This window comes from Diabrotica undecimpunctata, chromosome 7 (genome assembly GCF_040954645.1).
Source record: "Diabrotica undecimpunctata isolate CICGRU chromosome 7, icDiaUnde3, whole genome shotgun sequence".
NCBI classification, from domain to species: domain Eukaryota; kingdom Metazoa; phylum Arthropoda; class Insecta; order Coleoptera; family Chrysomelidae; genus Diabrotica; species Diabrotica undecimpunctata.
The window spans coordinates 148,925,269-148,951,555 of NC_092809.1; the positions used below are offsets into that span (position 1 = coordinate 148,925,269).

Below are 26,287 nucleotides of genomic sequence, written 5' to 3' on the forward strand. Positions count from 1 at the left end.
TCAAAATAATGGAAAGACTATTTATGTGTGGACTTAATAAGGACGCTAGATGGATACTGAAATATATTTATCTACCTCCAGTTATTTTATTTGAGGGACATGTTCTGTGGTGTTTTATATCAGTAATCCGTAGCACTGGTGAACTAAAAAGTGTTATACCCTTTTTAGGTTTCATGTCTCTATATCAACCCGTAAATATTTTTATACCTTTTTAATATTTTATTATTTATTGAATTAACAACGAACCTAATCCTAAGACTAACCATTACTTTAAATTTAACCCAATCTGCTACTTTACTGTATTAGTTATTCCCAATGGTTCATCTTAGAATCTAATAATGATTGTTGCACATCTAACTGTTGTGGCTAGGTTCAATGCCCGAAATTCTAACTGACATGAATATATTACTATCACACAAGTTCAAAATGTTTGGTGTAGTGATGGGAAGACCTGGTTCGTTTCGGTGACCCGGGCCTTCCAGGTCATTCATTAAAATGATCCGTTCGTAAAGATCCGTTCATATGAACGACTAATTAAGTTTGTTGTGTAGAGTTTAATATTGATATGTTTACGAATCTTTCTGAGAGTGTATGAATTAATGATAATGCAGGACCCGTTCATAGAGATTCGTTAATTAGAACGATTTTAATTATATTGTTGTTTACGTGTAGAATTCGATATTGTTACTATAAATTTAAGAATGAAATAAAGTTTAAGGCTGACATTAAGATTTGTATTTCTCAAATCATCTTCAGAAATCATTAAAATATAAAAAAAATACTTGAAAAAGTTAAGTAAAATTACAAATTCCATATTGTTATGTTCATTAATGAATGATAATGCAACATTTAAAATGGATTTTATTTCCTATAAATTTATAAATAGAACAGACTACGGTACTATTGACTCGACAATTCGAATGTATATAATTTTACAGTTTTGCAGCGTAAGGGTTTCGCCGTTCTTTGAAACTGAAATCAGCGTTTTTTAAACGATTCTTTGCGGTTCGCGGTTGATGCATTAATTTGAGCGAGCAACGTGTAGCGGTCACACACTTCGTTTCATAAATATTGGACAGCGTCATTCATAGGCATGATTCATAGGGTCTTCGAAAAAATCAGATCTTTGTGAACGGATCGTTCGTGACCTTCTCATCACTATCCCCGGCCGTTTAAAAGATGGAATCCAAGGTAGCATGATCACTCGATGCAAGCATCGACAGGTCGTACAAAACTATACCTTCTAAGAAACTGTTTACACCATCTTCATTATTTGTGTTTAACTTCCGCTGGCTGGTGAAGTTTGTTAGGCAGTCAGGCAGTGCTAAAAATTGTTTGTAGACTTTACGAGTTCTTACATTAATTTGTATTATTTATCGTGTGGGTTAGGTTTATTAACGATTGTTATTAATTGTGTGGTACGTTTATTAAATATGGATGTAAACACTCTTTCACCTCCAAGAAAAAGAATATAAAGTAAATTATTGGCAAAAAAAACTTAGTTAACATCCTTTATATTATAGATATATATATATATATATATATATATATATATATATATATATATATATATATATATATATATGTGGGATAGATAAAAAAATATATATATACAAGATAGAAAAATATGGGCGCAAATGAGCGCAAATTATTAGAACAACGTATAACTAAGACATCGTCGAATAATAATAAGAACATAAAATAACATTGAAATAAGGGAGGCTGCACCGTAATTGGAAACGGTTGATAAAGCTGCACATGATGATGATATATATATGTATTAATTCTAATTATTGGAAAATTCTTGAGTATATCGAAACAAAAATGTGTTTTTCAATCATTTAAATCATATTTTTCTTTGTCAACCGATTCTTGCGAATAAAGGTATTCTATTCTATTCCAACGAATCGCATTCCATCAAATTTATAAACCGAATTTATCTCTAATACTTTTTAAAGTTTACTACTTTTGACATATTATATAAACTTTTTTATTTGTCCACCCGATAAAAATTGAAACTTAGAATTTAAATCTATACGCCAAGCCAATAAAACCTGTAAAAAACTGTATAAATGTATTATAGCGAGAGTTAGTTCTTTTTTGTTAAGCGGTGTAAACGTGGGAAAAGTGGTAACATAGGGAGAGGAACGTTTAAGAGTGCGTGCCATTCACGTGATCATTCATTTCTTCTTTAATTGTTGCTATACCAAGTTCCCGATGTAGGTCTTTGTTGCGGACATACCACGGAGTATTAACAATGTTTCGTAGTATTCGGTTTTGAACTATTTGATTGCAAGCATAGTTACTGTAACTAGTACAGCCACATAACTGTAAACCATAGGACCATGCGAGTTTGAGCATTTGTTTGTTCTTAATTTTAAGTTCTTCTACTGATCTTCTACCTAGTAATCAATATAACTTTCTTCTTATATATTTCTTATATATAAGTTTTCTTTGTGATATGTTCCTGCACTTTAATTTGCTATGTAAATGTAGTTCTAGATATTTAACTGTTTTCTTGTATGGGACGATTTTGCTGTTCAGTTTAACTGCCTGATTATTTATTTTTTTTGTAAGTTAAATCGATATGGGCAATATTCTCTGATTTTTCAGAATGTATTCTGACAATATAAGAGTGTTTTTAACAAATAACTTTCGACTTCAAGATGTTATTCATAAAGTAGCGACATGGAACGTCAATAGTTTGTGCATTCCAGGAAAGTTACATAACCTGCTCAAAGAAATGCGGCGCCTAGAAGTGAAAACAATGGGTGTAAGTGAATTGTGGTGGTCTGGCTCAGGTATTTCTCACAAAGACAACTTTACAGTCTACTAGTCCGGTAGCGACGCCACAGCTAATTACCACAGGCATAGAGTTGCAATACTGCTTGATCATAGAATTGCGATGTCTGTTATAGATTACATACCCGTTTCAAACAGAGTAATCATAGTAAAGTTAGCCGGTCAAGCTATTAATATAAATCTAATCCAAGTTTACGTAGCCACATCTGATAATCCGGAAACTGAAGTTTTAGATTTCTATAAAGACATAAAGGAAGCATTATAGGTCACAAAGAAAAACGATATCAACATCATAATGGGCGATTTTAAGGCCAAAGTCGGTAGGGGTAGATGTGGTAATGCTGTCGGTGATTTCGGTCTGGGTAACAAAAATAAGCGAGGAGAGTTACTAATTGAATTTTGTAATGACCACGATTTCGTCATATCCAATACGTGGTATCAACTCCCAACCAAAAGACTCCGCAGCTATATAAAATGAGTGGCCGCTTACCCTGGTGCTGACATTTCGTTTGACCACAACCCCCTAATCGCGAATGTAAGGCTTCGATTGGCAAAAGTTAAAAAGCCATCTAATAAAAAATACATAAACACTAGATAATTAATGAGAGATGAAGAGCTTAGATCTATATATAGTAAGCACATTAACGAGAACTTGAGAAACATACAAGGAAATAGTCGAGGCTGACGAAGTAGTCGCAAGTAAAATAAAAAGAAATCACAAAAACGAGTGGATGACGGAAGAGATACTTGATCTAATGAAGCAACGCAGACATTACAAAATATATCAGAATCAACAGGAATACAAGGAAATCCAACGTACGACAAGGGCAAAAACGCAAAGGAAAGCTAGATGAAAGAATGTTGTGAAGAATTGGAATCACTACAAGAAAAGGGAGACAGCTTTGGACTACATAAAAAGGTCAAAGAAATTTCGAGTATATACAAGAAACACCATGGGACTCGTCTGAAGAATTTTGAAGGAAACTACGTTCATACCAAGGAAGAACTAGCTAAAATCTGGGCAAACTATGCTTTGTCCCTCTTTGCGGATAATAGACCGAATCTGCCAACTACTAACTTACGGAAAATTTATCCGGCGCTCCCATTATTCGCGTCGAGGTGTAGTACACTATAAAATTACCAAAACTAGGCAAGGCCCCTAGATCAGATGGAATTACTACGGAAGCCATAAAACTGTTGGAAGATAATAACATTGACATGCTGGTAACAACAGATTGACTTTATTCAACCTTTATAATGATCCCTAAATCACAAAGAGCGACAAAATGCAAAGACCCCAGACTGATTTAGTTTAATGAGCCATCTGCTTAAGGTGTTTCTTTGCATCCTTCACACAAGAATGTTCAGAAAGCTGGAAGATCTAAGCGGTGAGACACAATTTGGTTTCAAGGGTGGACTGGGTACACGTGAAGCAGCTTTCTGCTTGAATGCGCTTGTGCAAAACTGCATGAATGAACGAAAGGATATAGTCATACCATTCCTCGATTATGAAAAAGCATTTGACACCGTAAAACATGATGCATTGATAAAAATGCTACACAACGCTAACATTGACGAGAAAGATATAAGAGTTATCCAGAATCTCTATTGGAATCAAAAACCACGAGTGAGACTGAACAAATCAACCAACTTTTAAGAGGGGTGCGACAGGAGTGTATTTTGTCTCCTATGCTCTTTAATCTCTATGTGGAGAACATTTTTGCAGAGGCACTGGAAGGCTCTAAGTGTGGAATAAAGGTAAACGGGTTCCCGATAAATAACATTCGTTACGCCGACGACACCGCGATAATAACAGACAACGAACATGATATGTAGTTGATGTTAAATAAAATAAACACCATAGGAAAAATATATGGCTTGAAGATAAATGCTGGAAAAATTAAATGCATGGCAATAAGAAAAAAACGCACTTTTAATAATACAACTGCAAGTAGATAATGCTCCAATCGATCAAGTGAAAACATTTAAATACTTGAGAATGATGATGAATGACCAATGGGATCCTAAACAAGAAATAAAATGCCGTACCGAACAAGCAAGACAAGCTTTTATCAAATTTAAACCGCTACTATGTAACCGCAATCTTTCCTTCAGTCTCCGCTGCAGGATGGTTAAATGCTATGTATGGTCCATATTGTTATACGGCATAACCCAAAGGTTATTGCGACATTCCTGTAATATTTGTAATAATATTAAATTTAACATTTGTAACAATCAATCATTGTAATAATTAATTACAATTTGTGAACAATTGAACATTTGTAACAATTAATTAAGTTAAATTTTGTGTAACATATTTATGCATTTGTAACCTAATAAATTGTTCGGAACTAAACTTTTGTTGATGAGTGCTTTCAGGTTATCAAATTGTAAGACTGTCTTTGATTTTCATATTTAGGACAGTCTATCAAGAAGTGCTTTGTACTGTCTACTGTATTGCATGTTTCGCATTTTGGAGGTTCACTATTTGAGAAGAGATAGACATGAGTATACCTACAGTGTCCAAGTCGTAGACGTGTAATAATAGTTTGGCATCTTCTACTTCTGGCTGTGGACTTCCATGAAAAATATCACTTTTGATGGTTCTGAGTTTCAAACTAGAGTCATTCCACTCCCGATTTCACGCGCTTAACACCTTATTTTTGAAATAAACTTTTAGATCGCCTGAGATACTCCGACACTTTGTTTCTGATGTGTCACTGGTGATAGCGTTACGCGCACCAGTATCTGCTTCTTTATTCCCTTCTATGCCTATATGAGATGGTATCCATAGGAAGTGGACTCGTCTAAAATTTTCTTGAGCTTTCATTAATTCGGCCCTGATAATTTTCTCAATGGGGTGTTTAGGGTATATATTTTGCATAGCTTTGACTGCGCTGAGAGAGTCAGAAAGGACTAGACAACAAGGGATGTTTTTAATTAATGTTGGCTTAACTGAGATGTGTCACTTTCCGCATGCCTCACTGTTAATATAATTATGGATTTTTTTCTTTATGGACGTGAATTTACGTTTAATAGATCTTTCCTTTAAATGGGGATAAACTTGACTGAGCATATGGGACAAAGCTGGTAGGTCTGTGGTATATTCTTGAATTGTGGTTATAGGATCTGCTGACCCCGTGATATTCATTAGGAGCATTAGAGCAACTAATTTTAGTTTTTTTATATTTTGGACTTTAGGTGGTGGAAAAATTTTACATTCTTTTGAGGATAGATCTGCTTCAGGTGAAATAATTTCATCAAAGTTTCTTTTTAGTTGATTAATTATGTGACTGTCCTTATTTGATGCATCTACTTTGTTCGGTATCTCCAGGATATTAGAAATAGACATTTGTTCACACTGAGAAGGGGTTGTCATTGGATGCTTGCAAGGATATATTTGTTGCGCTGGATACCGATGCTTCATTGTTTTGGATGGGGTTTAGTTGAGCTAGTGGTTCGCAGCACTATGAAGCGATGTGTCCTGGCTTCTTGCATCTTAAAGCAAACTAAACTGTGTTGAGAAATGAATATTCTATATGTCGTGTTGTCAAAAACAAGAGTAAATGACTCTGGTAGTGTTAGATTGTAAGGACTGATATAGATTTGTCTTCGAAAACTAAGGATGTGATTGTACTCAGGCATCGAAGCACTTATTTTAAGGAAGGTCATGGGGGAGACAGGAACTATGCCGATTTTTTACCGCACTAAGTCGTGCGGTATTGAAGGACATACGCCGGAGAGCACAAGTCGTTCCGCTGGTGTAACTAACCTACTTGCTCTGACAGTTTCACCTTGTATTTCTATTTGACCATGATTATTCATAAAATCGTCCACTATTTGTTTATTGGATAATTATTATTATTAGATTATTAGATAATCTAGAAGAGAAGATTATATTTTTCGGTTGAATTATATTTCCAAGTGGGAGAAGGTAGTCTTAAAGTTTGGTGTTTTCTAAGGCACTAAAGATAATTGCTTGTGACTTTAAAGGAAACTGCACTCTCGACGCTGCTGAAGAGTATGACTGTGATGTGTTTATTTGATTTTGATGGTCTTGTATTGTAGAACTGTTGTGTGATTTCATGTTTGAATTCATTTCGATAAACGTTTGTGAAAGGTAAGTCCAACGCTGTACACCTGCTAAAACAGGTATATCGGTCTTTACTAAAAGCGGTTATTTGCTGGTAAAACTGAATTTGTTTACTGACAACAATAACAAATAATTGCAATTTGCTGACTTTAATGCTAATTTAACTGGATATTATGTGAAGAGTTTGTAAACTTACAGTTTATTTCAATATATCACTAAGATTCACAATTTATAACTTACATTAAACTTTGTTAATGTTAAAAAGATTCGGAGCCCACATTGAATACAACATTATAGTTATCGATGCAGAACCGAACTCCGATAAGTAGATTTATTATGTTGTGTTAATGAACATAAGTGTAATTATTTTCGAAAATAATTGTTACATCCAATAAATAAAGTTAGCAATTGGATGTATTTTATAAATAACAATCAATTCCCAAAAATTAAAATTTAAGCAATTAACATTATTTGTTAAACTTAAGTTTGAATAGTATCGCTACCTTATTCTCCATTTTTCTCAATACGTTAATTTTTTGACTTATAACCCTTAGCATAAACATTAACGAATTATGTAATACTGTTTTAGTGATTATAAATCGTCTGTTTTACATACTAAAACTTAAATAAAATTTAAAAAATGGTAATATAATTTCGATGATTTAAGAATTAATTAAAATGGAGCATTGTTAATTCCTAACATAAAAAGAATGACACTAAATGTGTGTAACCAGCAGGAGAAAAACAAGCCAACCATAATAAAAAAAAAACAAATCTAAAAACAAAAAGAGAAATCAAACGATTTCTACCTGGCGAAACCGAATTCAAATTTTTACCACTACTGTGCTTTCAAAAACTTGCAAAGCAAACAGATTGATAAATTACGATGGCGTAGTTAAGTCCGTATATAGTTATTTTGATAACTATTGTCTAGGACGGGAAAGATTTTTGTTTTGGTTCAGAACAGTGGCTACGATTTCCGAAGTGGAAATTGAAACGTCAATAAACGTATTTTAACCTTTAATTGTGGCTTATTCCCATTTAAATAGTAATTAATTTAAAATGCCACAAGAAAATAGCTTCAGAACAATAGTGGCTATACCGTTCTGAGGAGACCTAAAGCGGTCGAAATACGTATAAGCGGCTTGTCGCTGACCTGTATCGAAACAAAAATCTAACAAAGTCATTATGTTTTATTAGTTTACTCCGTTTGGAGTACCAGAAACTGAATTCACTACGAATTTTGACCATGATGAACGGCATGTGGAATGCAATTTTAGATTCCCAAACTGTTTGCTTCGCAAATTTTAGAAAGCACAGTGGTAAAAATTTGAATTCGGTTTCGCCAGGTAGAAATCGTTAGATTTCTCTTTTTGTTAAAAAAAAATATTTAAAACTTTCTTTGTATTTAGAATCATTTCTTATTTCTAAATTCCTTTTCCAAAAATGTTTCCACGTATAGTAGATAAATCTAAACAGACTAATCTGTGTTTTTAGGGTGTCGTCAGTATATGTTTGACACTATATTACCTAGAATCTGCTGTAGCTTCGTTTGACGAAATACGTTCGATTTCACGGAATCTATGTTTGCAAAACAAAAAATTTGAAGACACTGTAGATAAAGAAGCAAAATCTATAGTCACGTTTGCCTATTTCTTATTGCTGTTTTCTCTTGTATGCCATATACAATTTTTAAAGCCATTCTTTAACAATCAGGATGTTCAGCCAAACTCGTGGATTATTAATAAATATTATAATGAATATCTTGGCTATGCTGTTATGATCGCCACCTATTGTAGTCATACTATTGGTAAGACATTTTTAAATATACTTCTAAATAACGCACATGGGCTCATATTATTGGGTAAACATTTGAAATGGTAAAAACATAGGACCCTTAATCTAGCGGGGACAAATGATCGGAATCTAATTTAACCAACGTAATATTTTTTCACCAATTTATTACCACCCTAATAATTTTTCACCACCAAACCATCCTTAATGGGAACGATTCTGCTCGCTTAAGGTTCAAGCTAGCATAATTTAGAAAAAAAACTTTCTACCGATGGCATATTTTTTTACACATTTTTCACTAATTTATTACCACCCCAATAATTGTTCACCATCAAACCGCCCTTAAGGGGAGCGATTCTGCTGGCTTACGATACCAGGTGAGAAAGGTAACTAAAAATAAGAGCTATTTAACTTAAATTTACATAACTGATTTTTATACATATTTTGTAGAATATTATTTTGAAAATACTGTAATAAGTGTCAGACATTTGCCATGGACCAGAACTTTTGTCAGACGCTTTAAAGCTCCACTAAAATTAAATGAATTTTACTTACTTTTACATGTCTGATTTTTAAATATGTTATTAATGGAACTATAATAAAGATATATTTAATCAGTCAGACAAATTAAAATGACCAAACATCCCTCAAACACAAAAATTAGTTAACCAGAAGTATGAGCGCGAGAGTGCTGTGCGCATGAGCCTCAGAGTAAAAAATTCAAATACATTAAGAATACTTACTGTTTTCGATCCGATTAAATATTTTTGCATCTCTATTTAAAAATCAGACATGTAAAAGTAAGTAAAGTTTATTTAATTTTAGTGGAGCTTTAAAGCGTCTGACAAAAGTTCTGGTCCATTACAAGTGTCTGACACTTATTACAGTATTTTCAAAATAATATTCTACAAAATATGTATAAAAATCAGTTATGTAAATTGAAGTTAAATAGCTCTTATTTTTAGTTACCTTTCTCACCTGGTACCTGCCCAGGTGTCACTCAGCAAGTTTCATAAATACGCAGGTATTCAAAGCACACGAGACGCTACTCAGACTCTAAGGTTTCATCTCTGTGAAAATAAGTTATGTCTGATCGCTCTGGGATCTTACTCTAGTAGGTTCAGTTACTTGAGAGATATAGCCAGTTAGGTAGAAACAAGCAAGTGAATCGTACATACAAATTATTGCTCTGGAACACGTGGAATCGGACCGTAAAATAAAATAGTTCTAGTTGTCCAATTGATTTTATATTTTTTTGGTAAGTACTTATAGTATTTGTTTGATAGTTTGCTAGCGTGTTTGATGAGAAATGCAAAATTAGTGCTACTTTTTGAGTGTTGAGTGATACCCGCCTTTTGGCCAGCTTGTCGGTGTTCGGTAAAAATAATTCTTTCGCGTATTTGAATAAAACTACATATTTGTATTATTTATACATTTTTTTCTTTCTATCGTAGACCATGGAAAAGAATAGATCTCAAACACGAAGAAAGTATGGTGCGAAAAGGTATCACGAGCTGACAGAAGCGGAAAAAAGAACAAAATACGATCTTTCCACATTAACCGATGAACAAATCAACGAGATCTTGAACTCTAATCTTGCTTCAGATGACGAGTCATGTTACGAAGATAATGATGATAGCATAGCCGATCCGGATTATGACTACAAGGCGGATGTGCTCACAGCCGAGAACGATGAGATGATTGCTCCTTGTTTACGTGAAAATATCATTGATTTGGATCTCTCCATGAACCTTTCGTTGGAACTAAGTAATCTCACTAATGTTAGTGAATGTTTAGTGGGTGTTTCAGAACCACATGTAAATATATCTACTTCTGAAATAGCACCATTAACTTTTCCGGAACTTATAACACCAGAAACTAACGCACGTTTGAAAGACATAAACACACAATTCAACGTTGATGCAGTGCAGATTCGACGATACGTCGGAATTCTATTGTACATGTCTATTTTTTATGTCCAATATGGAGTCACACTGGGGAGAATTCGGATTTAGGCAAATTCCTCAGTGTATGCCACTGAAGAAATTTGAGCGGATAAAAAAATATGTTTGTTTTGCTAATGAAGCAGAACGTATCCAAAAAGGACAACCTGGATATGATTCGCTTTTTAGAATCAGGAAAGTTGCTGGATAACATCATCGTGCCAGGAACACCAGACCTCGGAGCTACCAGCAATGTTGTTATTCGGTTGTCACAAACAATTAAAAATTTCAAAAACCATATTGTATATTGTGACAATTTTTACACATCCTTGCCTCTTCTAGTTTATTTACGAGCTCGTGGAATTTTTGGGTTGGGGACAATCCGTGCAAATCGAATTCCCAATTGTAAACTTCTGCTTGATACAGATAGAGAAATCAAAGATGCGGAACGAGGTTATGCAGTGGAGTATATGGGTTGTGCATATGGTGTGGATCTTACCACTGTCCTCTGGAAAGACACCAAGACGTAAAACTTTGTTCAACTTACGTTGGGGTCAAACCGTTTCGGAAATTGAATTCAGACCAACAGATAGCAAAAACGACTCGTTACGACAAAAAAAAAGAAAGAATACATTAATGTTGATTACCCCCAAATAATTCGTGAGTACAATTCGCATATGGGTGGAGTTGACCTCATGGACTCTCATATGGGACGAAGTGAACTGCGCATTAAAACAATGGATGCAATGACACGCATCTTTTACCATCTTCTGGATATGGCTGTCACAAATGCGTTCATTTTGTATCGCAGATCATATAATGAAGATGCCAAGAACACAGATTTCAGAGAAGAAGAAGAAGCTTCACAAGAAAAAAATATGAGACTATTCCAATTTCGTGTGAAAATTGCTCAAGGTCTGTGCTCTTCTGTTCAGAAAAGACCCATTGGTCGACCTTCAAACTCACCGCTCCCTACTAATAGTACTAATGCTGGTACAAAGGCGGCGCATCCTGTTGAAGACGTACGGTACGATGGAGTAGATCATGTTCCTGAATGGATTCCAGGCCGTAAAAAGTCCTGCAAATACTGCAAGAAATCGGAGACACACACTTTCTGCCCGAAATGTCAACTGCATTTATGTTATTCCGGTGCCAAAAATTGTTGGAAAGACTACCACGTCCGTCGTTAATGTGTATTTCATTTATTAGTTATTATCTATTAATTTTTTTACCAAGTTTATATCAATAAAAATTTAAATGTTTTTATAAGCAACAAAAAAGCACTAGTTCATTTTTCCCTGTAGAACGATATACCGGCCATTTGACAAAGTCCTCGTAGACATACCGTCTCAGGACTTGCAACTTAATGTAGAGTCATATGTCGCCATGTTACCAATTCAACGGTAACTTTAACATCTTAACTGTAAATTAGACATAATGTAAACTAAATTTCATTAAATAATTTTTAAAGGGTTTTTACCCACATATTTAGTGGCTACATCCATGTATTAACTAGACACTGATGATGGAATACTTATTCGAAAACGTTTTGTCAATTCAACATAGCCCAACTGGGTTTTTTATATACCTTTTTATAAAGGATTTTATTCAAAAAAATTTTTTAATATATGGTATACAGCCAAATACAGGAACTTTGTTTCCTTGTGGATACAGATATGTGTCTAAATAGCGTCTAAATTCGCTCAGGGGTTTCGGCAGGGTGCCTGATTTTTCGAGGAGTCTTTTTTGGAAGTAGATATCGCACCAAACACTAAGCACTGCGGTCATTTACATATTGATCGCAATGTTAGCAAACTATTATCAAAAGTGGAGTTAAATACTTGGAGAAAATGCTCGATAAAAATGATGCATTGTATATCCGCCGTAATGTTTAAATATTTTAACGTATTAATACGGATATAGGTGATGTTTCTTTGTTTTTATTTGTTTAAGTTATAATATATGTACTGTTATGATGTGTTTTTTGTTTGAATGATGAGCAATGAGTATTTTTAATAATATATAGGGTTTTTATCGCGGTTCTCAAAGAATTAGTTTGTAAGTACTTTTTTAAATTATCTTTATTATAACTATTATGAAACACACATATATATCTAACCTAGCCAATGTAAATTTAAAATAAACTATCTTTAAATGGATGTTCTTATAAAACTAATTAAATTCTATAGACAATGTTAAATTTAAACAAGCTATCTTCAAAATTGAAATTGTTATAACACTAACTAAATTATATTAACAAAATTTTGTACCTTTCTTTCACTGAATGCCTAAATGAACTGTTTTCCACTATATATATTCTAATCACCACTGAAAGTCTTCGTACTTCGGTTATCCTTGTTTTTGCGAAATTTCTTTTTCCAATTATCAGCTTTTACCAATTTAAGATATATTTTTCTTCACCAGCATTTATACACCACCAAACAAACCAGCAAACAGCATTTATATTTATTCTTCTTTTCAATATACCAATATCCAATTATTATAAGTTGATTTATACTAATCTCCAATCATAATATAATTTTAATTCCTTCCAATGTCCATCCAATATTCTTCTAATATACTTTTATAATCTTCAATAATTATTTGTGTATAATTATAAATGTGCATTAAATATATGCATAATTTTTAATCTTCATTTAACTCACTATATTAAACAATTGGACTATCTCCAACTAACTTTCATATTTCTTATAAAACTGCTTGACTGACTTACTAAAACTGTGAACAATTGACTTCACTAATTAATTGTGTCTATCTTCTACTAACTTTCATAATAAACTGCTTGACTTCTGACTAAAAACTCGCCATCTTGAATCCAAATCACGGGTATTTATATCCTTTTGGATATTCCAGAACCATCTGGTAAGAAATCATGTTCCAATTTGTTCTATTTCTTCGATATCGATGTTCTCGAAAAAAATATCTGTTCTATCCACCGACATAATCATTATTCCAGAATGTTCGAACGTAAACAATGGTCACACTCTGCACTCTGGAGAATTCCTTAATGTTCCATTGATAATTTTGTTTACATTTAGGCTTTTCAGATCAGAATAAACATTCAAATTAGTAACTAACACTCTAATTTAATAAAATACACATTTCAAACAATATATTATTATAACCCCACTTTATATTCGTATTATGATTAATTTCTATCTGTCAATTCGAGAGTATTTTTGGTTGCCTAGGCACATGGCTCACTTACATATATTTACAACATTAAAATACAACTTTTTACACTTATTATATGCTAATTTATTAAAATGCCCTCACATAAATATATTTTTATAAATTCTCTAGTATATAACTTCTTAAAATAATCAATACTTTTTTATATCTAATATTATGTAGTATATAACTTATAAATTATTTTCTATAAACCCCAATCGTCACAGTACATATTATTATTTACTGTTATTCTTAGCTAATTATACAAATATAATTTTAGCTGCTATTGCTATTTTGGGACCAACAAACTATTTATTGAATTTTTCGTTTCACGTAACATTTCAAATGAAATGGTTAGGAGAACAAATAGTTTCCTGTTTAGCACAGTCTGATAAGTCGATGTCAAATGATGACTATCAAAAATATATCCAGAAAAATATAACTGACATCGTAAAACATCACGTACGTTTTATAAGGTTAGTAAATAAATTATTATGTTCCCTATGTGTATTAGGAACAAGGAACAACATATTACATGTTATATTCTTATTATTGGATAGATGCTGGATATATATATATATATATATATATATATATATATATATATATATATATATATATATATATATATATATATATATATATATATATATATATATATATATTTATATATATATACCGGGTGGTCCAATAAGCCGATCTCTCGGCTATATATCAGAAACTATTCATGTTATAACTTTAGAAGAAAAAATTCCTTAGTAAAAGTGGCCAAGGGAAATCGCTGGAAATAACTTTCAAGTTTCTGGGTTAACCGCTAGGGGGCGTAACCTGTGAAGACAACTTTGAAAACCAGTTTTTTGGGAAATATGCCCAATTATACCAAATGTTAAATAAGTAAACTAGAAAGAGGCCTAAATTCTGCACAAAATTGTTCAAGTACTTTTTTTTTATTTTTGCAAATAAAGGGTGGGGGAGAGTGGGAAAGTATTTGTGGATAAATACCTATAACTTTGGTTTGGATCAACCGATTTTAACGAAATTAGTGTCATTAGAAAGAATGTGGAAGATTTAATTTACATCTACTATAAAATAATTGCATTTAGTTTTAATTGTCATAGGTAGAGGGTACTTTCGGATAGAAACCATTAAAATTTGGTTTTCTTAAAAATGTTTAATGGTAACACCTATTTATTGTAAATTATTATGGAACTGGATTAAATTCGTAACAAAATGGCGCAAACCGCATGTTAATAGCTTTTGTCAAACTCGAGATATGAATAAAAACGCATAAACATAAGTAAGTATAGTATTGACCCACCCTGTATTATAAATTAAATTAAAAAATAAGTAAGTAGGTATTTTCAAATTTTTTATAGCAGAAGAATATTAATGTTGATACCTATTTTGACCATTGTTATTTCATATGATTAAAAATAGTGTTTTCGAAACTAAGTAGGCTACGACAATGAATTTGACGGGGAGTTCATATTGTTTATTTATTGACAGGAGTCAAAACATTGTTAACAGTGTTATATTATAATTAGAATTAAAGAGTGCACTTTTTTCAATAGATATTAATATTGGTAATATTAGTAATTAATTATCAGTACTAATAATTCGTGATGAGTATATCAAATGCAGAATTGTATGATATGATCGGAGTTTATTTCGAATGTCACCAAAATGCCGCTATTGCCTCACCTATATATTCTGTAAGATATCCTGACAGGAGACATTATGGCAAAGAAGTATTTGAAAGAAAGACAAAAAGATTAAGAGAAACTGGTAGTTTTCATCGTTCTTGTTTTAAACGACGTAGTAGAGGTATGACCGAAAATAATTCAATCAATGTTCTTGCTTTAATTCAACAGAATCCACATATAAGTAGTCGGCAAATCTCTAAAGAATTAAACATACCCAAAACTACTGTTCTAAGGATTTTAAAGCATCACAGGTTGGTTTTTCATATTATAAAGTGAACGTTTAGGTCAGAAACTTGGAATTCTCTTTAAACTTTAGATTCAACTGTTATTTTAATATTCCGATAAAAACGTCAACAGGACGCTTTTATTCTTTTATCCGTTTCTTAAAAATACTTATGCACGATTTATCTTGTGAACCAATTGTGGATTTTTCAAGATTTTTTGAGTCTTAGTAAATATAGTGGTTTCTTTTTCACCAATATTTGTTGTTCTGTTTTTTAGACTGCATCCTTATCATGTAGTTCTCCACCAAGCGTTACATGAGAGAGATTTTGATGCAAGGCTGGATTACTGCAATTGGATGTTAGGTCTGCTAGAAGAACAACCGCATATCATGTCAAATATTTTGTGGACAGACGAGGCTACGTTTAATAGTGCGGGTGGTGTTAATCTGCATAATATGAATTATTGGGCCGAAGAAAATCCGCACTGGATACATGAGGTGCAGGTTCAAGATAGATGGAGTCTTAATGTTTGGTGTGGTAAAGTTGATGGAAAGATCGTAGGTCCATATTTCTTTGATAGAACTTTAAATGGTGAAACATATTTGGATTTTCTGGAAAATCAGTTGCCTGTTTTATTGATAAATTTATTTCAGGAATTTATGTAAGGAAAAGATATTTCCTTACAAACAAGAAGAGATATGATATTACAACAAGACGGGTGTCCTGCGCACTTTTCCAGACGAGTTCGAGATTATTTATATGCAAGTTATCCAAATAAATGGATTGAAAGGGGAAGTATATTTTCATGGCCAGCTAGATCTCCAGACTTAACATGCCTGGACTTTTATTTGTGGGGAAGATTGAAGGACTTAGTGTACCAAACTCGACCAACCACGCGAGATGACATGAAACAGCGCATTATAAACGCAATAAATAGTATATCAACAGCTGAGATTAGAGCAGCTGTTATGTCTATGCGTGAAAGATTACATCTTTGTGTGGACAACGATGGAAAACAATTTGAACATTTAATTGGACATTAAATTTTAATGATCGAGATATTTGTATGATCTTTCACATATTTAATTTTAAGTTATAATAAAGGGTGAGTCAATACTATAATTACTTATGTTTATGCGTTTTTATTTATATCTCGAGTTCGACAAAAGCTAGTAACATGGGGTTTGCTCCATTTTGTTACGAATTTAATCCAGTTCCATGATAATTTACAATAAATAGGTGTTACCATTAAACATTTTTAAGAAAAACAAATTTTAATGTTTTCTATCCGAAAGTACCCTCTACCTATGACAATTAAAACTAAATGCAATTGTTTTATAGTAGATGTAAATTAAATCTTCCACATTCTTTCTAATGACACTAATTGCGTTAAAATCGGTTGATCCAAACCAAAGTTATAGGTATTTATCCACAAATACTTTCCTACTCTCCTCCACCCTTTATTTGAAAAAATAAAAAAAAGTACTTGAACAATTTTGTGCAGAATTTAGGCCTCTTTCTAGTTTACTTATTTAATATTTGGTATAATTGGGCATATTTCCCAAAAAACTGGTTTTTAAAGTTTTCTTCACAGGTTACGCCTCCTAGCGGTTAACCCAGAAACTTGAAAGTTATTTCCAGCGATTTCTCTTGGCCATTTTTACTAAGGAATTTTTTCTCCTAAAGTTATAACATGAATAGTTTCTGATATATAGCCGAGAGATCGGCTTATTGGACCACCCGGTATATATATATATATATATATATATATATATATATATATATATAATTATATATATAATTATATATGTATGTATGTATGTAGATTTATACAGCTAGAATGCTACTTAAGTAATATATTTTCATCATGTTTTGTTACAGAGTATTTAAGACTATATCAGAATTTCAAGATTTAGGCATATTATTATGTAGCATAAGTGCTCTTGTAATGAGTATTGGGACTATTTTTTTTATCTTCACGGTAAGTTCTTTCAGTATTTTACACGCAAATATACATGATAACATTACCTTAGATTTTTGTGCGGCTTTTTCTTAAAATGTTTCATGTAATAGGTCCGTATTATCATTTAATTGTACTGTCCACTCTTTTATTTATGCTTTTTTAGACATAGTGAATGTAATATGGGAACTTTTTATTTAAATGTTTAAAAATGTTACACCGCTTCGTTGACTGAGATATTTAAATATAATAATTGGAAACCGAAAATGGCCGTAAGGTCCTCTTGTTGTGTACATTGCTGCACCTACATTCAACAATTTTTTGTAATCATTATGTTTTTTGTATCATCATTTAAAACGACAATAATAGAATATTACGGATACAAATCATCACAGGATCTGTATAATATATTACTAGAATAGTTAGAATACAAACTTTTTGTTAGATAATATTTACACCAAAATGTATCGTTACAAATGAATATATATATATATATATATATATATATATATATATATATATATATATATATATATATATATATATATATATATATATATGGGATTTTGGGCTATCCAGCAAGCTTCTATTACATTCTGCGCTTGCTGGATAGCCCAAATTTGACGAAATGCCCGTGATGATGCTGTAGAAAGCGAAAGTACTTAGGCAAGATTTGATTATTAAAATTGTGCTCGATATTTGCCTCAAATTTTTTCAAAGTTTATTTATTGATTGACAAATGATTGCTGATTTGGTTAAGCATATTAACCAACGAACTGTAGAAAAATCTGAAAATTGGAAGAACTCTCCACATTATGACAATACATCTGTGATAGAAATTAACACTGTGTTGGGGCTCCTTTACCTGTCTGGTGCATTCAGAAATAACCATAGTCATTTATATTAATTGCGGAACTTTCTTCGACAAGTTTGTGGAAAATTATAAATCTGCATATTCCCCCTCTGAATTTTTACAATGGACGAGAAGCTTGAATCGTACAAAGGAAGATGTTTTATAAGGCAATATATGCCAACTAAGCTATCGCAACATAAAATCAAGGCACATGCATTAGTTGACACACGTACGAACTACCTAATCAATATGGAGGTGAGTCCGGTCCGGTGAAGTCCAGTCCGAATTAGCAATTCCCCGAAAGACATTGTAGAATGATTGGTTGCTCCCGTGTCTGGGACCAAACGCAATATAACGTTTGATAACTGTTACAATAGTCGTGATCTCTTGGAGAAGTTGCGTTAGACTCATAATTTAACTACAGCAACTACATTTAACTACTACTATAAGCCTGATTTGTCCATAGAATTCCTACAACAGAAAGAAAGAGAAGCTTTTTCCAGTATATTTGGATTTCAGAACGGATACGCTATTGGTTCGTATGTATCAAAGAAAGGAAAAGTTGTTTTACTTATATCTTCTCTCCACCGTGATACAACAATTACAGATACTTATAATATGTTTTATGAGTATCTGTTTCTGTATCTGCTTTTATAATTTAACCAAAGCCGGAGTTGGCGTAGTAGACGAGCTATCTACAACGTATAATGTATGTATATAATATAAATTGTATTTTTTTTCTCTAATGAAAACTGCAGAAACCAATCACAGACAAAACAACGATAGTCCTAACATTGCCAGGAGGCTTTTCCTAAAAAGACTGGGTTTCCAATTGATGAAAGAACATCAAAGAGAAATAAAGAGTAACCCTAGACTATCTAGAGAGTTGAGAAGCAGTATCCGAAAGATTTTAGGTGAAAATTCCGAACCGCCTGCTAAGAAGAAGAAACCTAATCAGCAGTGACGATGTTCAAAATGTCCCAGAAATAGAGACAGAAAAACTAGATACGTGTGTGGGACGTGTGAAGTTTTTTTGTGTTTTGAACACGGTGTGAAATACTACGAAAATTGCTCCAACTTTAAGAACAGATAACTTAATAATTATTCTGTAGAATTCGATTCTGTTTTGTTCTTTGATAAGCTAGATACTCCTGTTATTTTATTATTTTATTTTCATACTAGTAATTTCTATAGAAATGTATTAATTCAGCGTTCATAATACACATTACTTTTTCTCGAAAAAAAAAATTGTTATTTTATATAATTGGCTACATGTTCAATAGTAAACTAATGTTATTCTGAAATTTATTACGGTAATGTATGTGGAAGCTATAGTATTACATATTATTATGAAAATCTACGAGATATAGGAATGAGTATATTTTCAACTTGGAGTTTGTCCCCTGTTCAACCCCACGTGTCGAACAGCGTTACAAAATTTCACCTGTCGGATGCCGGGTTAATATTATATTATGTTAAATTTGTATGGGTTAAGGGACATTCAGACATATTGGGTAATAGTATTTTGGATTAAATAGCTAAAAATCCACTAAAGCACCCACATTTATTGATTGAAGAATTTAACACATCCTTGCATTGTAACGAAATATTTTGCCTACCTTAGGGTAAGATTATGGGGTATAAATAGGGGATAGAAACTATGGGGGCGAAGATAGGGCAAGCAAAATAAATCGAAACGTATGCGAACGGCACGCAGGGGGTTGTTGGAGAGCTGGGGTCGTGGATAAGTAAATGACAAGGGGGTTGAGATTGGGGCAACTACAAAAATATGAAACCAAGGGGTTACTTACATAAATCTCCTGGACAAATGGCAAAAAAGGACAAGAAGAAATACCTCTAGCTATTTAAATGGGACGCCGCTTCGAGAAAACTTCCTGCTGGAGGAAAAAAAGTTTCTTCCTTCCTAAAATAAAGAAACACAAACAGGTTAGGAGATTTTTCTAAAATAAATAAAAAAATTGATCAGAGAAACAAATCAAACGTTTATTTTTGTCTCAAACAAACAGTTATTAAAATACAGATTGTACAAAAAATATACTATATAAATAGTTGCAAAATACAGAATAAAAAAACTTACATGTGTCCGTTTACAAACTCCAGGGGTTGGAGATACTACAAAAACTTACAAATGTTACCACACAGAGATTAACCTATTTTTTTGAACAAACAAAACAAATAAATATCGAAAAATAATAAAGTTAGCTGTCATATGGTAACCATTAAATTAAAAAAAAAAACAATTAAAATGACAGCTAAGTTAAACCATAAAATTTAAAACTTATTAATTATTACAAATCCTTTTAAATTTTAATGAAAGCAATTATTGTTTTAGCAAAAAAAAGTCTGTCTTTACTTTAAAATTAATATGTTAAATGTTACCTTGATTCACTAACTTTGACACTTAACTTTGGAAAACTTGCTATCTCTGGGATTGGAGCTGCAAGGACAAAACTCTCAACTTGAACAAAAGGAAACCATTTCCATACGCAGGGACGAAGATCTGACGCAGATGGGGCTGGATCAAGCAGGCAAACGACAACAAAGCTGGTAGGACGTCCTATATAATCATTTTCCAAAATCTCTTTAGTTCCGGCGTACTGCACAAATCTTATCATCTTAACCGGTCTTAAGACATCCACGCCAAGAAAATTGAATCAAATCCCGATTCCTAATCACCCAAACATCTTTTCTGTCTCAGATCTCTTGCTTGACTCCACAATGCCTTACATTTTACAAAATTCAACCCCAAATAATTTCCCTTCACGTCTCCGGAACCAGTAGTGCCTTCAAACTTAAGACAAACATAATACCCTCGACAATCGTTTGTAACAACCTTGAAATATTCCCAGTTTTACTACGTCTTAGAAAAATTGTACGTGACTTGCAATATTATATTAGTGGACTAGAATGTAAACAAATCGTTCTCAACGACAAAAAATCTTGAAATACTATAGTTAGAAATAACATGTACGAAATGGGAAATTTTGAATGTAAATAAAGAAAAAAACACTCCCAAAGCTAATACGTCTTTACTACGAGATAAACAAACGCATTTTATTGATTATTTTAACGTCGTTGCAAACAGACAAACAGGGGCGTCTTTAGAAATTTTTAACATATAAATATTTCGTAGTTAAAAAAAATTTAAAACGCTACAGCATATGTAAAACAGCATATTAAATTTAAATGTATTGGACGTTGGTAAATCGATTATGGTATTTCTACAAAAAATAAAATTAAAGGTGTAAATAAAAAATAATGGATATTTCCTTTGTATGTGTAGCTATTTGTTGCCTATCTATCTAACCGTGGTTTATGTTTTGTGTGTTATAATAAAGTCGCTCTGATGAACCCCTGAGAGCGTAAAAAGTGCCCTACCTGTACAATCCTGAATGAATGAATACTAATATTCATATATGTATATATATATATATATATATATAAATATATATATATATATATATATATATATATATATATATATATATATTAATATATTGTTCATAATATACTACATAATATATACTATTTTGACATAAACTTGTAGAAACTACTACCACACCCTGGTTTATGACTTTATACTTTTTAGGACATTGACCCATCTTGTGATCGTCAAATGTATACGGCGCTGGTATTAATGGCAACCATTGTATGCAGTTTAAGTATCGCTTCGCAAAAACTTACAGATGCGGTATGACGAAATTCTCTATTAAATTATATAAAAAAGGAAAATAAATATTATAGTATTCTTACAGGTTTCTTTTATAAAAAGACTTTGAAAATATTTGTTAATAATGTAAACATACAATTACATTAGAACATTTTAATAATGAGCATTTCAAATAATTCTGGTGCAGTAACTTTTTATCAGAGGTACAAGGAAAATTGGTTCTAGGTGCAAGTTATGTATGGGAATATGATTGGAAATTAGTAGACTGATGCAGAGTTAACCTTATCTTGTTAATTTTATTTATAGGAACATCAACAGAGATTAAATTAAGCTGTAAGTTAACTTTGCCTGTAATGCAAATGAGGATGATGAGGATGCACAAAAGTTGGGTATAAGTTTGGGTAGGTAGCAGAAAAGATGACTCAAGGAGACGTTTATTCTTGGAACTAAAAGAGAAATAAAGAATTGCAGGTACAATTATGTTCACTTTGCAAACCGGTTTAGGTGTTCCGAAGGATACAACAACGACCTTTGGGACTTGAGTCTATAGCTGTACCATGAAGGATATTGAGATCAAAACGAATTGAGAATTGAAACGTTCTGACCAAAATGGTAGTAAAGAGAATTTAGTATTAAAAGGAAAGGAAAAATGAACGCTACCGCTTTATCTTTTTTCAATGTACAAGGAAAACTCGACATTTGACATATAAGAAGATCGGTCTAAGAGGAATCCTAAAAGATGACATATATGCTTAACCAGTCTTTAAAATCAAAATGCATACATAGTTAAAAATAATTAGAAACTAACACATTTACCTATGATCGTTCTGTCCGGTCAGAAATATTTTGTTATTTTCCAAAAGAAAGGAAGATTGCAAGAGGAAGTTATTTTTAAAAATTGTATAGGCGAGACAGAGAAAAAACTAACTAAAGAGCAAGACAGCAAAAAAACAATCACCTTTATAGTGGCACTCAACAATAATTAACAGACTCTTAAAGTCTGTTGAGTCTATCATTTTAAAACGCAAAAAATAGGAACTTACTTTGACTAATGATTTACAGAGTAAAAATAAAATGTTACAAAGCTCGATGGAATAAAAATGTTTTTAAATATGATAAGTTTATCTACTATAACGAGAAATATGGTATATTTGCAATTAACAAACTACAAATAGGTACCTATATCATTTTAACATTCACTTGATTAGACACAAGGACAAAAACTTGGTGTTTACTTTACTATAAATGCTTCGGACTTATATCCTATCTTATTTTGTTTACTTTCTTTGTCTTTTAGAGTGTTGTTCTTAACAAAACCAATTAATCTCACAATTTTCTTCATAATTATGAAAAAATATCTTGTTTTAGACAGAAGAACTATGGTTTTTACTTTATAACTGTCCCTGGACAAATTGGAGTACTAATAATAAAAAATTATTACTGATAATATTACCTTGTATTAAAGAGCCTTTGGAGGTGTCAATGTACGCCTTTTATCCTTTAAATATCAAATTTATTTCAAAGGTAAGTTTTGTAAGTTACAATATAATAATTACAGCTCTCTATATGAATCCGTGTAATCAAATTGTTAACCTAAATTTAATTTGAACTTCAAATGAGTGTGTTATGCAAAAGAAATTATAACAATTATCTCACATTAAACTCAGTTCTTATGAGAACAGCTATCGTCTCGAACGAAACAACTTAAAACCAAAACCAACCTAACCAAAAAAAATTGTTATACCGATTTTGCGCATGACATTTAAAATTAGTATCACCGTATTCGAATAAACCATATCCTCAGATTTAGGAGGCAAATACATATCAGTCTTCAAAGCTTTATACTTCCAGAGTAATTTTTACTTGAATTTGACAATAGGTCCTATAAGATCTTTATATCTTAATTTTAAGATAGTTTGGTGTGCTGTATGTGATAGTATATGATGACACTACCGCAGAGATAAACCGCAGAATTTGCACGGCTAATAGATGCTATTTTGGGCTTAATCTTTTTTTTTAAATCTACAGTTATATCAAGAAATACAAAAGTAAAACTCTACAAAACAATAATACGCCCAGTCCTAAAATATGGTTCAGAAACCTGGACTTTAACAAAAAGCAATGAAAACATGTTAGGATGTTTCGAAAGAAAAATACTAAGGCGCATCTATGGAGCGGTACATGAAAATGATGTCTGGAGAAGACGATACAACTTCGAACTCTATAGGATATACCAGGAACCAGATATCGTAAAACACATAAAGATAGGACGTCTGAGGTGGGTAGGCCATGTAATGCGGATGGAGCAAACCGACCCAGCTAGACATGAGAAATATGGAAATACGTGCTTGGCGGAGGAAGGCGATGGATAGGGACGACTGGAGAAAAATTCTTGGGGAGGCTAGGACCCACACAGGGTTGTAAAGCCAAAATGATGATGATGGTGTGCTATAAGAGAGTTCAGAAGTTTCACACATGTGACCATCAATCTTTCAGAAGGGGGAAGAAGACATTTAGGGTTTTTTTTAAGGATTTGTTTATTTGAATAATTTTACAAGATGTTTGTTGTAAATTTACAAAACTGCCTGATTATTTTTTACAATTTCGTTATGTTTAACAGCATTTTCACCTTGTATTTGTCGAACGCTCCGTTCCCTGCCACTGAAAACTATATTTTCCTTTGAATATGTTTACATCCCCTTCTACTTGTAAAAAGCCGGTTCTGGATTGTAAATCGTTCGACGGTTCATCTAATTCCAAAAGTTCGTGATCTGAATTCGATTCTTCACTGCTAGAGGGTTCACTTTGCCGAATTATATAGTCGGGATCTTCATCCGAATCATCTATAACATCTCTCATGTCCTCGTCACTCCCTTGCTCTGATAAATCTTTATCGTCGGCAGGTAGTAATCTTTGTATATTCTTTTCTCTTTTCAAAATCTGGGTCAGCAGATTTAATTTTTTATTACGGCCAGTTCCGCTAGATCCTGCTCTATCCATTATTACTACAAAATTAAAATTTTTTAGAGTAATTATGTTTATTATACAAAAAATATGAAATACCCTAATTGTTTATTAGTACACAATCCGTAACAAGTGGCCTCCTAGACCTATCATAAAAACACTGCAATTCGAAACATTTGGCTTACTAGACCTACACGTTTTGAAAACTACTGTTACTACGACGTAAACGCTAAAGCGATGGCTACGATCCTGCAGTACTATGCTTGTTCTACACTATTAAAGTTTATTCGTTTACCAATTTCCCATCAGTAAACATGAGCACATGTTGATATTCGCCGTCTCATTCGTAAAAAGCCTATTAAATTTAATTTATTACCTTAAGCGAGACAGATTCTCATGTTACAGATCCCAACTTGCGACCATTTTAAATTCAAATTGTATCGTGTTGATTTTTAAGTTAATATATTGTGTCATATTTATGTTATAGTTATTGTTAAGTTATTTACTGGTGGTGTTATTTTTTAGAGTTTAGTTAAATTGTGATATAACGATTAAATTTCAGGAAATTATTACACTAACAGTTTCAAAAGTAAATATTTTTAAAAATCATATGATCCATAGGTCGTACATCAGTACGACCCTGTTTGGCTTACACGTGGTTCTATTGACGATTGGGAATTTGTAGAATGAATAGAGTTTAAGAAGGTATTTAAAAGGACAGTGCATGCAGCCTACACTGTTGCCACTATTAGAAGACTATCCGTTTGCTGTGGTCCGTTAGACCAATGTTTCGGGTTAACGGTTAAGATTTATATTAATGTTTATTAAAAGTCTCTAATAATTTTTTCCTTATAGTTTGCTTATTTCAGAAATATTTTAATTATTTTTTTAAAATTTTATGATAAGAAAAATTGCTATTTTGACTTTTCTATCATGATTATAGTCCGATCTTTATTTATAACCAATTTTTTTTTTATTTAAGGGAGCAAGAATATTATACAGTTTAGCAGCTGCATTTTTAAATCGACGTTTATAAAATTCCAGATCCTTCTTCTTTATATGACGGAG

At 32.3% G+C, this 26,287-nt stretch overlaps 1 protein-coding gene across 1 annotated transcript; it reads left to right on the top strand.

The window, feature by feature from the left end:
- LOC140447031 (uncharacterized) lies at window positions 1-26,287 on the top strand. The gene is made up of 7 exons (XM_072539619.1): window positions 1-191; window positions 8,393-8,705; window positions 14,105-14,300; window positions 17,633-17,732; window positions 22,175-22,276; window positions 23,624-23,779; window positions 26,202-26,287. The coding sequence occupies exons 1-7, from the start codon at window positions 9-11 to the stop codon at window positions 26,253-26,255; spliced, it is 1,104 nt and encodes a 367-aa protein (XP_072395720.1). The 5' UTR covers window positions 1-8; the 3' UTR covers window positions 26,256-26,287.